At 34.6% G+C, this 13,484-nt stretch overlaps 1 protein-coding gene and 3 non-coding genes across 4 annotated transcripts; 2 read left to right on the forward strand and 2 right to left on the reverse strand.

The window, feature by feature from the left end:
* Positions 1-2,862: 2,862 nt before the first annotated feature.
* Trnaq-cug (transfer RNA glutamine (anticodon CUG)) lies at positions 2,863-2,934 on the reverse strand. The gene has a single exon. It is a non-coding gene; the product is annotated as a tRNA-Gln (tRNA).
* Positions 2,935-3,393: 459 nt separating this feature from the next.
* On the forward strand, positions 3,394-3,465 carry Trnaq-uug (transfer RNA glutamine (anticodon UUG)). The gene has a single exon. It is a non-coding gene; the product is annotated as a tRNA-Gln (tRNA).
* An 855-nt stretch (positions 3,466-4,320) lies between these two features.
* Positions 4,321-4,392, forward strand: Trnad-guc (transfer RNA aspartic acid (anticodon GUC)). Its single transcript has one exon. It is a non-coding gene; the product is annotated as a tRNA-Asp (tRNA).
* Positions 4,393-9,309: 4,917 nt separating this feature from the next.
* On the reverse strand, positions 9,310-10,887 carry LOC132746853 (uncharacterized PPE family protein PPE40-like). Its single transcript, XM_060736132.1, has one exon. The coding sequence runs from the start codon at positions 10,885-10,887 to the stop codon at positions 9,310-9,312; it is 1,578 nt and encodes a 525-aa protein (XP_060592115.1).
* Between the last annotated feature and the right edge of the window lie 2,597 nt (positions 10,888-13,484).

Raw genomic sequence — 13,484 nt, forward strand, 5'->3', positions numbered from 1 at the left:
CGGTTACATAATTTTATGGTAAAGTTGTATTTATAAATTCCATTTGTATCTCATCTTTCTGTTGGTCTAAAGTTAATTAACTCTTACTGGTTTCTTTTGTTATTTATTTTCTCCTAGCTGAAATTTTGCGTTGAATGTTCAGTTTGAACATATAAGTTTAAATGTCAGTTTTTATGAGGCCTTGTCCGAACATGTGTTAACTGTTCAGAAGTCAGTCAGTTCTTTCACGTTTCAGGGTCAAAATCTTTGCCCATTGCCTTCCCAAAATACATCCACTAACTCTCCGTCTTAGCAAATAGTTATTTTTATATACTGCCTCGACAAAACTAATTGCTATAAAAATTATGAATTTTACATAGCATCTTCGGTCATTTTTTTCTATTTTGTTTGTATCACCATTTGTAGATATATGAATCACAGGGACCATACGGTTATAAAGATATCTAATCCAGCAACCCATATTGACAATTGAACTCCTTGCAATTTACCACCAATAACAACAATAACAACAACAACAACAACAACAATAATGATAATAATAATAATAATAATAATAATAATAATAATAATAATAATAATAATAATAATAATAATAATAATAATAATAATAATAATAATTGAAATAATATTAATTAAAAAAGAAAATTATTTGACCAGTTATTCTAGCAAAAATCACCACAACCACCTTCACCACCACCACCATGATCATCATCATCATCAACATCATCATCATCATCATCATCATCATCACCACCACCACCACCACCACTAACACCACCAATATCATCATCATAATGATGAACACTAACATCATACTCACCATCATCATTATTATCTTTCTCTTGTTTTGTCTTTAATGTTTCTTCTTCTTTTACTTTTTCTTCTTGTCAAGTATAAACCACTTCCTTTACCAAAATATCAAAATATGTTTGAAACTATTTTTATTGTTTCATTTTATTATTATTATTTGTGTTGTTGTTGTTGTCAAACAGAATTCCAGTTTTTCAAATGAAACCAAAAACATTTACTTTGGTAATTCAGCTATAATTAATCAGTGTACTAAATCAAAAACTAAATTTGGCCGAGTACTACAATTTAATTTTGTAACTTTTTGCTTACTAATTAACTCTGCAGTAACCTATACTTAAAATAGCCATTATTAGGTCAATGGCGGCGGTATAAGTATTATGGGAAATAGAAAATGAAGTAGAGGTTTGAATTTAACAATAATTGTGCTTTATTGAGTCATTATTATTATTTGACCTATCTAGACCTAATGCAATTTTAACATTTGCTTAGTCCGGGATAGTAATTAAAGAGTATGTCTCAGGCACTGAATTTATCTTGGCATTGTACTTATTTATTTTACTTTCTGACAATTACATACATACCTCTACCCTTACCCCTACCCGTACCTCTACCCTTACCCCTACCCGTACCTCTACCTTTACCCATACCCCTTCACCCCTACCTTTTCCCTTTCCCCCACACTCTACCTTTACCTCTACACCTACCCTTACCTCTACCCTTCCACGTACCTCTACCCTTGTCCTTACCCCTACACTCCTATCTCTACTTACCTCTACCCTACAACCCTACCTAAACCCCCTTGCCTATACCCTTAACTCTACCCCTACACCCCTACCTCTACCCTTATCCCTACACTCCTATCTCTACCATACCCTCTACTCTACACTCTACCTCTACTCCCTTGCCTATACCCTTACCTTTACCCCTACACCCCTACCTCTACCCTTATCCCTACACTCAAACCTCTACCCTACACTCTACCCCTGACCCTTTGCCTACACCCCTACCCTTACTCTTACCTAACCCCTGCCTCCCTTAACCCCTACCTCTAAAATCTACTCTTACCCCTTCCCCAACACCTTCCTCTACTCTTACATCTACCCTTACCCTAACCTCTACACCCCTACTTCTCCCCTACCCCTATCTCTACCCCTACCCCTACAACCCTATCCCTACCTCTACCCATACATCTACCCTTACCAATACCCACACATCACTTCCTCTACAACTACCCATACCTTTACCCCTAACACCTATAACTTAACATTGTCTCAATGGGGCGTCCGTGGCCGAGTGGTTAAGGTCGTTGACTTCAAACCACTTGCCCGTCACCGCTGTTGGTTCGAATCCCGACAGGGACTTTGGATTCTTTTATGTGAGGAAGCTATCCAGCTAGCTTACGGAACGTCGGTGGTTCTACTCAGGTACCCGTTCGTGCCTGAAATAATGGACGGTCTTCCTCCACCAGTAAAGCTGGAACGTCGCGATATGCATTGTCTCAAAAAATAAATTGGATGTCAGTTAATCCCCTTAAAGGGACTCCACTGAAGTTTATCGACATGGCGAGATTGGAGATTAATATTCCATTTGATGTAGAGCTAGGCCAAAAACTTGTGTGCAAAATTTCATATCATTTGCTCTGTCCTTTTTTCCAGAATAATTATTCTAATGGTGAAAAAAATGGCCCAAAATTGAAAAGCGTTCCAACGCTTTTCGCTCAAATTGGGCTAAAATAGCACAAAAATACAATTTTCAATATATTTCTGACCATATTTCTTCATAATTTTTGAATATCTTTCTGTTTTAAGTGCCCCGGCTGATCTATGTAATATATTTAGGCTTTTGGACCTCAGTAGACAACATTTGACATATAGAACATAATTGAACTACGCAAACAATAAATACACATTATTTTAAACTACAAATGCCACTATAAACATCATAACTTAACAAAGATTTGGTAGTTCTATACATTTTTATAAATTCATGTAGCATACGTTGTTTGAAAAATTGTAAAAAAAAAAAAAACAATATAATAATTGAGAAAAAGTTAGGTTCCACCGAGATTTGAACTCGGATCGCAGGATTCAGAGTCCTGAGTGCTAACCATTACACCATGGAACCAGTTGTCCACCATGGATTTTATAAAATATATATTATAATTCATTTAAAATTTTAATTCAATATCAGCATATTGAATAAAATGAAATAATTCTGCATTATATTCCAAATAATACGTGTACCATATATCATATTCGCTAAAAAAAAGTATATAAGTGAAGAAAATAGAGAAATGTAAACAGAGTACTGCCGAACATTGACGGAAATTGCCGAAAGGTACATTATGCTATTTTTAGTTTTAATAGTAATTCCCGCTTACTATAAATAGATGGTAAACACAGGGCATAAATTCTCGTTATAAAATGTTTTAACTTTGTGATATTGTCGTTATTCTACAAAAATAATTTTTAATTCACAAATGTCTTGCTGTTTATGGTATTATTTAGAAGTAAACTTTCCAAATACAGGTAAAAATGAAGATACACAATTATGATCATTTTTATTTTCTGAAAATGTTCAACTGGTCCCGTGGTGTAATGGTTAGCACTCTGGACTTTGAATCCAGCGATCCGAGTTCAAATCTCGGCGGGACCTCGCTTTTTTTATCCATCCTTTTTTTTCGATTTTTATTATGATTATTTTAATGGTTCTATATTTTATCCTTTTTTATAATTTATTATTTTAACAAGTTATATTAAGATAACAAATAACCAAGTTATGGGAATACAGTCAATACACCATACATTGTTTTGATATTGTTAGTCAACTATGCTATACGACTTCTATTAAGTAGGAATTATTTTACATTGTAACTGATTTTATTAACAAATTCAAACACTACCGTCATGTGTGAACAAAACGACTGAGAAACCAGTTGAAACCTGGCTAGAAGAATCTAAATTCTTGTACCGTGGTTTCGGTTTGGGTGTCCCAGCAACGGCGACTGACGCCTCGGTCATTTTATCAATCTAACTTACAATGATTATTTTAATGGCAATTACTTAGCGTAAATCGTATAAACATTATGCGTCAGCTCGTTAAAAAATTCTCTAAACTGTTTGTGGCATATTGCGCATTGCGACAAAAAAGCGTAATATAACGACTGAAACGTACACTGGTGATGTAGTTAAGTATATTCTTATTTTAAGATTAGTTTTTGGAATTACAGAAGAAAAATGGTAATACATTAAGTGCGTTCAGGAATATACAAGCGATTTATTTAGAGTACAGTAGACTATATATATAGTCTTAAGATAATTATTATGTACATGCTGGGACAACTTTGTTGTTAAATCGGTTGATAAAATTCGTTTCTAGATTTCATTTTTGTATCTAGATGTCACAAATTTCGGAATTTATCATAAGGGCATGTTTGTATTTTCTGAATTATTTTCAAAATTACATAGATAAATTGTATAATTACATTTTTTTGTAAGGCAAAGCACGTACTCCTCGATAGTATAGTGGTGAGTATCCCCGCCTGTCACGCGGGAGACCGGGGTTCAATTCCCCGTCGGGGAGGTTTCTCTTTTCCTCTTCAGTTTGTTTTCTTGTATTTTAAGCTTTCTTTTTTATGATTTTAGGCAGAGAGCCTGACCGAAGACCAAGTATTCGGTAAGTTAAACTTATTTAAATATACATAAAAAATCATTATTTTTCTTTAGCATGTGCGTAAACAAACTTGTAATACTGGTTGGTGATGAAAATGGTGCTGAATTCAATGTATCAAATAATATGTGATAAAGGTAATAAATATAAACAAAATTGTATTTTCACTTTCATAGAAAAAAAAATAAATCAATTTAAAATGCAAAGTAGGCAAATGATGACCCCGCTATTTGGCTGATGAGGTACTACTGTACAGGACATCATATAAAAGGCTTATTATCTTTGCTTCAAACAGGTTAAGGATTATAGAATGAGTTTGAATTTTCTTTCCAAGATAAAATAAAAAAAGAATAAAAAAGAATGAAAAAGAAGAAAGAAAAAAATGGTAAAGAAAGGAAATAAATAGAAAAAATGGACCTATGAAAATCACTATAAAATCAAAAAACAAGTTTGGTAGACTGATTGGCATAAAAATTCAATTTCGAATAGAAAAGTCATTTTTAGATAAGATACTGTGGGAAATAAAACGCAAAATTTACCGCTCTCAAATAAGCAATTTAAGGCAGTCGACACTTAAAGCAGGATGCCTCCAGATGAGCGAAAATATTTCAATACGTCAAACTTGTAAACAATTAAATTTACTAAGATTTTAAGAAAAGTTGAAAGATTCAATATTCAAGTAATAATTTACATGACTGTAATGAGCGATTAATGGTGATTTTTTTCATTATGTGTAACTATATTTCTACTGCGTTAGTAACGCAATAAGGGCATTTTTGCATACCTTGACCTCTTTTTGTAATTAACATGGGTTGTAAGTGCCACTTATAATGTGTAAATTGCTTCCTTTTGGTTACTATACAATATTATACATTTAATTTCATTTTCAAAATTTTCATGAAAATAAGCATCAATCTGGAGGCGAACTGCTTTAGATATAACAGGGGATATATACAATATAGCTTTAGTACACTAAGGGGCAGACATATGGTCATTTCATTTTTAAAAGTATTAATTAAATAAAAATCACTTTTAAATTTCACCAATAAAATTAAAACTACCATCATTTTTTTGTTAATTTTTAAACGTTTTATTTAATTACAGTTACAATATAAATGTAAATAATTGTAGTTTAGTAACTAGAACAATGTTGGACTATAATTATCACTGAGAGTAAAAGTAAGACAATTTTTTAATTTTCTAGTAAATTGCATGTTCAGTCAAAATTAAGGCATTTCTTTGAATTTAATTCATAATAATGAAGAGTATCTCTAGATATTTGCAATTTACCTTTTGTTAGATAATTATCAATTTTAGAAATACGTATAGGTACAGCAATCGAATCTTTGTCACGCCGTTTCCTTCAAATTTCGGATCATCTGCAACCTTCCGACCTTTTCCGTCACAGGTATTCGGATTGATTTCGGATAAGGCGAAGTGTTCCGAACTGCTGAATATGACTAAATAGTATTATTTTCTTACGGTTTATAATATAGTGTTGTTGTCGAGATATCAAACCAATTTTCAGTGATAGCGAATGTTTTGCTAGAATTTAAGGAGGCCTTTGGCCTGTTCGACAAAGACGGAGATGGGACTATAACCACGAAAGAGCTGGGGACGGTAATGAGGTCACTAGGTCAGAACCCGACAGAGGCGGAACTTGAGGACATGATCAACGAAGTTGATGCAGACGGTAAGGAAATTTAGTCAGCTCCTCGTGTTTAATGACGTAAGTCGGTTCTAAAGCATACATTCTGTTCGTTATATTCATTAATGACGAAAAGTCGAAAATGATGTCTGACCAGGTTCTATATTGTTATGGCTGGCCAGCTTTAACTTTCATTTTGACATCCACAAACTTACTAAATTCGTTTAAATATACATGTACATGAATGCCCTTACCACTAAGCTCTGCTCTGGGGCTTCTTCACCGTGATCACTATAGCCGGTGTTTTATACTGACCTTGAGGGCCATCCTATTCCTTACTCGTGAGCTTCAAAAATGGAACTTGTACAAAACCATTTAAAACGTTTAGCAGGTTAATTTAAGATTAATTATATCTTTTTGTCTACACGGCAAGATTTCAATTTTTAAAATGACATTATCCCCCATCAAATTATAACTGCCATGGTGAGTACACAAGTACGAGAAGTGGGTAACAAGGTCTCTGCATGGTAACAGGGTCACTGGTAACAGATCGATTAGAGATAATAGTACAATAGCTTTTCCTGTTGTTTTGTTTACATTTGTAGATAATAATTAGATTAGGGAAAACAAATTGAGTTAATATACAAATTTCCGGATACAGTTATTGATAATATCATAAAAAAAATAATATTCTACCAAGTATACGGGCTATGACCGTTTATCTATCACTCAATATTTTCAGATATAGTTCGTCTGTCAAGACTCATTGACTCGTAATTTCGATGATCTTTGTCCGCAATTTGACTCATTTGATGATGGATCATTGATAGACCAAGCAATATTGTTACAAAGTACCCTGACCTACATATATTCAGATTTTTCGAGTTTTCATTAGAGGACATAACTCGCATATCGTACCGTTTATAATACCTTGCGCATCATCGCGTGAACTTTGTGCGGAGCATTAAAAACAGAGGTCCCGTGTAATGGGACTTTTACCTTGCGAGAAATTTTATCGTTTTATCATAAAATGTCGCGGGCAACTTACAAACCCGTGAGAGGTGGGTAACGTATAAACCTGGATATTTAAAAACAGCAAGGAACATTTTGATTCCATGCAGCGGCCGGCAGCACTGGGGTACAGCTCATTGAATGTTCACAAAATATGTGTTTGATAGCACAGAACATTTATCCTAATTTAGAAATGAGTATTTAATTTAGTATGCATTTATGTACTCTTTGCTTGACGGTAAGATACAAAATGCAGCTTTCGCTATCAAGTACCCACCCCGGGCATGTCACCAGTCATGCCCTTAATGAGTTTAATTTTGAAGAATTTACCTCCATGCAATTTCCACGGAGTATTAGCCAAAACCTTTGAGCCAAAGTAGGACTCGGCGGTCAATTAGAGCCTAAATGTATAGTAACCTGAGACAATAATGAAAGGGTAACATTTAGAAGGGCTAACGGCCTGCCGTTCAATCTGTGCTCGGAGCTCACGCACACTAGCACACCATACTCGTCGTCTCTGCCTACTTTGAAGAGACACTCCCCTCGGTATAAGTCAGGACTCCGGCAGCTGGCCACAGTACAAGTTCTGATCTTTTAGTCGCCATCCCAAAACTTCAAATCTTCTACCTTCTCAGTGACGAGCACTCTCCGAAGGGAAGTGAGACCAGATCCCATTACACAATATACTCACATTTAGACAAGAGTAACAACTCCCATAAGAAGGTATCTATGCCAAATCTGAGTTTTCGCCTCGCAGTTTTTTAAACGATACAGGATAAATAAAAAAGGAAATATGCTAAATGTAGTCTAATAATTTAGTAAAACTTTTCTCATCTCTCTTAAACTTTACGAGTACTGGCCGCCGAAGTAACAAAAACCTATTCATTTACGCGAGGTCGACATCGAACACAAAGTTCCACTACTGATGCAATCTTTATAAGCTTTGGTCATGTTTACATAATAGTAATAAAGAACACCAATAACCTATAATTGTAATGTGATATAAAGTCACCTGCGGCTTTAGAGTAAAAAAAGTCAAAGTCAAAGTCAAAAAAACAAAACAAAACAAAAAAAAAAAACAACATTTTTTTTCAAGTCAAAAAACATTTTATTAATTCATTCCATGTGCAAACATGACATAATGGAGTATTTATTATTTTAGAGTATTTCCCTGTTGATATTTCTAAAAAAACACCGTGATCTTGTCGAATATAAAAAAACCGTCTTCTCATTGGTCGTTTATTCCCCTAAGAATATACCCTTAAATTTCTGGATAAAAAACCCGACCAATCAGTAGGCCTGCATAATTATGTTTGCATGGTTAAGTCTACTATGTAAGCAGAAAATGTCGCGGTTTCTTTCGTAAAAATTGAGTATTTACGACAGAGTGTGAAAAATACTCGAGAGTTTCTATAAGCCGCGACATTTTATACAATTTTGACAAACAATCTCGCGGATTTAAAAGTTGCCCGCGACATATTATAACTGACGGTAAAATTTCATGCGGCTTTAAAATGGACGCTACCGGCCAACATGGTATTTGACATCGAATGATGGACTTACGCTATAGTATATATCAACACAATTTTATTGCAAACGCACCCATAACATTCCCTCATAGATGTAAATGTTCTCTATGTCTCTGCTTCCCTCAATCCACAAGTCTTCTCTATGACAATCGTCGATGAAGATACTGATGGCTTAATTCAAACCTCATTTACATATCGGAATAAACAGAACATACCTGTTGCTTTTGTTCGCTTATATTTGAACTTATTCTGAAACAAATATTCTTACAGAAAATGGTACTATCGATTTCCCAGAGTTCCTTGCGATGATGGCGAAGAAAATGAAAGACGATGATGGCGAGGAGGAAATCAGAGGTATTACTTAAATTTCTATTTATCGTATATGAACACTTCAATGAAAACTCTTTAGAAATAAAGTTCCTTTCCTTTTTCTTGATACCCGTCTTAGTTTAAACAATAATTTAATTCAGTTTTGACTTATAAACTGTAATTTTCTTTCTATTTTTTATGCATGATCAGCATCTGTAACTTAATCATCTGTAGCTTCACCATTTGTTACTTATCATCTATAGAACTTAATTCAATAAGCTTAAAGCTTCCAACACAATCAATCTTAAATTAATAGGTATAACCTAAACTAGCTTAATCTTCTGTAACATCACCATCTGTAACATCACCATCTGTAACATCACCATCTGTAACATAATCAGTTGTAACATCACCATCTGTAACATTACCATCTGTAACATCACCATCTATAACATTACCATCTGTAACATAATCAGTTGTAACATCACCATCTGTAACATCACCATCTGTAACATCACCATCTGTAACATCACCATCTGTAACATCACCATCTGTAACATCACCAACTGTAACATCACCAACTGTAACATCACCATCTGTAACATCACCATCTGTAACATCACCATCTGTAACATCACCATCTGTAACATCACCATCTGTAACATCACCATCTGTAACATCACCATCTGTAACATTACCATCTGTAACATCACCATCTGTAACATCACCATCTGTAACATCACCATCTGTAACATCACCATCTGTAACATTACCATCTGTAACATCACCATCTGTAACATCACCATCTGTAACATCACCATCTGTAACATTACCATCTGTAACATTACCACCTGTAACATAATCATTTGTAACATCACCATCTGTAACATCACCATCTGTAACATCACCATCTGTAACATCACCATCTGTAACATCACCATCTGTAACATTACCATCTGTAACATCACCATCTGTAACATTACCATCTGTAACATCACCATCTGTAACATCACCATCTGTAACATTACCATCTGTAACATCACCATCTGTAACATTACCATCTGTAACATCACCATCTGTAACATTACCATCTGTAACATCACCATCTGTAACATTACCATCTGTAACATCACCATCTGTAACATTACCATCTGTAACATCACCATCTGTAACATTACCATCTGTAACATTACCATCTGTAACATAATCAGTTGTAACATCACCATCTGTAACATCACCATCTGTAACATCACCATCTGTAACATCACCATCTGTAACATTACCATCTGTAACATCACCATCTGTAACATCACCATCTGTAACATTACCATCTGTAACATCACCATCTGTAACATTACCATCTGTAACATTACCATCTGTAACATCACCATCTGTAACATCACCATCTGTAACATCACCATCTGTAACATCACCATCTGTAACATCACCATCTGTAACATCACCATCTGTAACATCACCATCTGTAACATTACCATCTGTAACATTACCACCTGTAACATCACCATCTGTAACATTACCATCTGTAACATCACCATCTGTAACATCACCATCTGTAACATTACCACCTGTAACATCACCATCTGTAACATCACCATCTGTAACATTACCATCTGTAACATCACCATTTGTAACATTACCATCTGTAACATCACCATCTGTAACATCACCATCTGTAACATTACCATCTGTAACATAATCACCTGTAACATTACCATCTGTAAAATAATCAGTTGTAACATCACCATCTGTTACATCACCATCTGTAAAATAATCATTTGTAACATTACCATCTGTAACATTACCATCTGTAAAATAATCAGTTGTAACATCACCATCTGTAACATCACCATCTGTAAAATAATCAGTTGTAACATTAATGCGTATTTTCATGTTCCATATTTTCACTGTTAAAATTTATTTGTCACTACATTGAATCATATATTCTGTATTTTCACTGGTGTCTTGTTGGACTACATTCTTTTCTTATTCAGCCAATACACAAAATTAAAGGATTGGCCAAAATGAGAAAAAGTAGATCTAATAAACTGAAAATTCAAGTTTTTTTTAAAGATAAGATTAATTTTTATCTTGTGATATGAAAATTATCTACCACAATTCGTGAAATATTTATTTTCATACCTCCCTAATGATTTATATGGGAAAAAAACTTGAATATCTTCTATACATATCCTACACTTTCGTTTCATCATTTGTGAACACAATAATATTATGTAAAGAATTGTGGACAACTTTTAGATACTGTATTTTCTGTATCAAATTAATGATTGGCCTGCTTCAAATATGTATACTCTGGTTTGTAAGTTATTGTTATGTAAGGGAGGTAAGCGCTGTGCATTTTACATTTTATTAACTCTTTTTTAGAGGCATTCCGAGTGTTCGATCGGGACGGCAACGGTTTCATAAGTGCAGCTGAACTACGTCATGTGATGACAAATTTAGGTAAGTTTGTTTATATGTTTTTACACCCATTTCAACACAATCTGGACATATCTCGGCGGCTGTTCCAACAAACCGCCTTTTCCAAGATAACTAACCAGTAATTACCAATTTTTTCAGCGAGTGACCGACTACTGATGCATTCTTATATCACACTATGTATTTATTAGAAAATCATCAACAGTTTCACCTTGTATTACTGTCAATTTATGCAAATTGGGGAAGTGATGCTTTTTAAGAATGTTTTAGATTAACCATCATTAGTGGTTACTTTATCACTTACATCTAATGATTAATACCATTTTTTTTTAATTAATTCTGCATTAAAATTTGGATGACACTAAGTTGTTATCTAAGTATTGACAGTCATCTTAAACATTGAAAATAAGTCAGTATTCAATACTAAAGCAGAACTTTTTTTGACACGTTCAGAACTTTGGAACCCATAGTGCATTGATATATGGCACATTAACAAATGGGGATCATTTCTAGATTTTGACCCCAAAGTGCGTTTGACCCCCACAGTGCGTTGAGATTTTGGAGTTGGACCCCAAAGTTCTTTTGACTCCAAAAGACCCGGGCAATCTCATTCACACTACATGTATTGGGCTAACCGGACGGTTTTTGTCATTTTGTATGTTATCTATTTCTGTATCAGGGGAGAAACTGACGGACGAAGAGGTCGACGAGATGATAAAAGAAGCTGATGTTGACGGTGATGGACAAGTCAATTATGAAGGTTTGGACAAAGTTTTAACCTCCATTAACAATGATGGTAGTTTCTTGATAAAACAAGTTAAGCTTTATTTGAAGACAGCAGTGGAGTGGTCACACTAGCGATTGTCTAATACACGTGACGTTGAGATTTGCACATAATCCCTCAGAAATGAATAAATTTTTCATCCTTTTTTTCTTCTGAAAAAAGTAGCGCTGGACATTAAATCGTCTGTCATAAAAGTAGCAAAATGTAAACAAAGTAGTATTTTGAATTCCACTTATTATTATACTAATTGCCAAAGTGTAACGGATGTCCATTTGACGGATGAGTGACTTTCATAATAAAAAATCTTTTGAGAACTGAAATAAAAGCATTTCTGTTACATTTTGGGCCTTTAAAGTAAGAATAATTATAGTGCATATCACGGGAGATTGGCAGTTTATGCATTGAATCATTATCACGTTCCCTATCATCAAGAGCTTCATCCAGTCACGTGTTTTTAAATGAGTCTACGTGACACGCTTTATGTCAGGTTTAAGGACCTGCTTAGTATTATAAGTTTTCTCAATTTCAGAATTTGTCCGGATGATGACATGCGGGACAGGAAAGCTGGGACGATAACACAACAATCGCAACCGAGCCAGATGAAGGTTCACCAGTGTGTTGTTGCGTTTTTGTGACATTAAGAAAAACTGTCGTCTGCTCTGAACTTGTCGTCTGCTGCAGCAAACGTTTAAGAATCACTCAAATTGTAAAACATAAATATACATGTAAATTCAGAAATTATTTTAAATCGTTTATTGTACAGTTTTTTACTTATTTTTATAGATTTTTTTTTACATTTGTAAATACAATTACTTTACTAAATTGTTTGAAATATTTAACCCCAAACTAGGTTAAAAGTCGGTAATGTGTGAATTGACTTTAATATTATTCACAAACTGACGCCCAATTATCATAATATCTTCTTTCTTGCATTCGGTACGTGCACGTCGCATAGAAGGTACAGAGCATCGGCAGAATATTGTGAGCTTGGCGGGTGGACAACTCTTAACTAAACTACCCGTAATCCGGGGCATCTCCTTCTGCAAATTGAGACCAGTTGCCGATGTTCTGCCTAAAGCCGAGTGGCAGGTACGATGAGAAAAGTCTGCTAGGATGCGTGAGTTTCGGCGTGAAAGGCAGGACCTTTGTTGGCATAACCGGTCTTTTCAGGGCTACCTCCTTTTCTTATTGCCTCAGGTTACTGTACATTAGAGTCTCATTGCTCGCCGTACAGTGACCTACATTTTATGAATAAATATGTTAGGAG

The sequence above is a fragment of the Ruditapes philippinarum genome, unplaced genomic scaffold (genome assembly GCF_026571515.1).
Source record: "Ruditapes philippinarum isolate M1 unplaced genomic scaffold, ASM2657151v2 ctg387_1_1_1_1, whole genome shotgun sequence".
Classification (NCBI taxonomy): domain Eukaryota; kingdom Metazoa; phylum Mollusca; class Bivalvia; order Venerida; family Veneridae; genus Ruditapes; species Ruditapes philippinarum.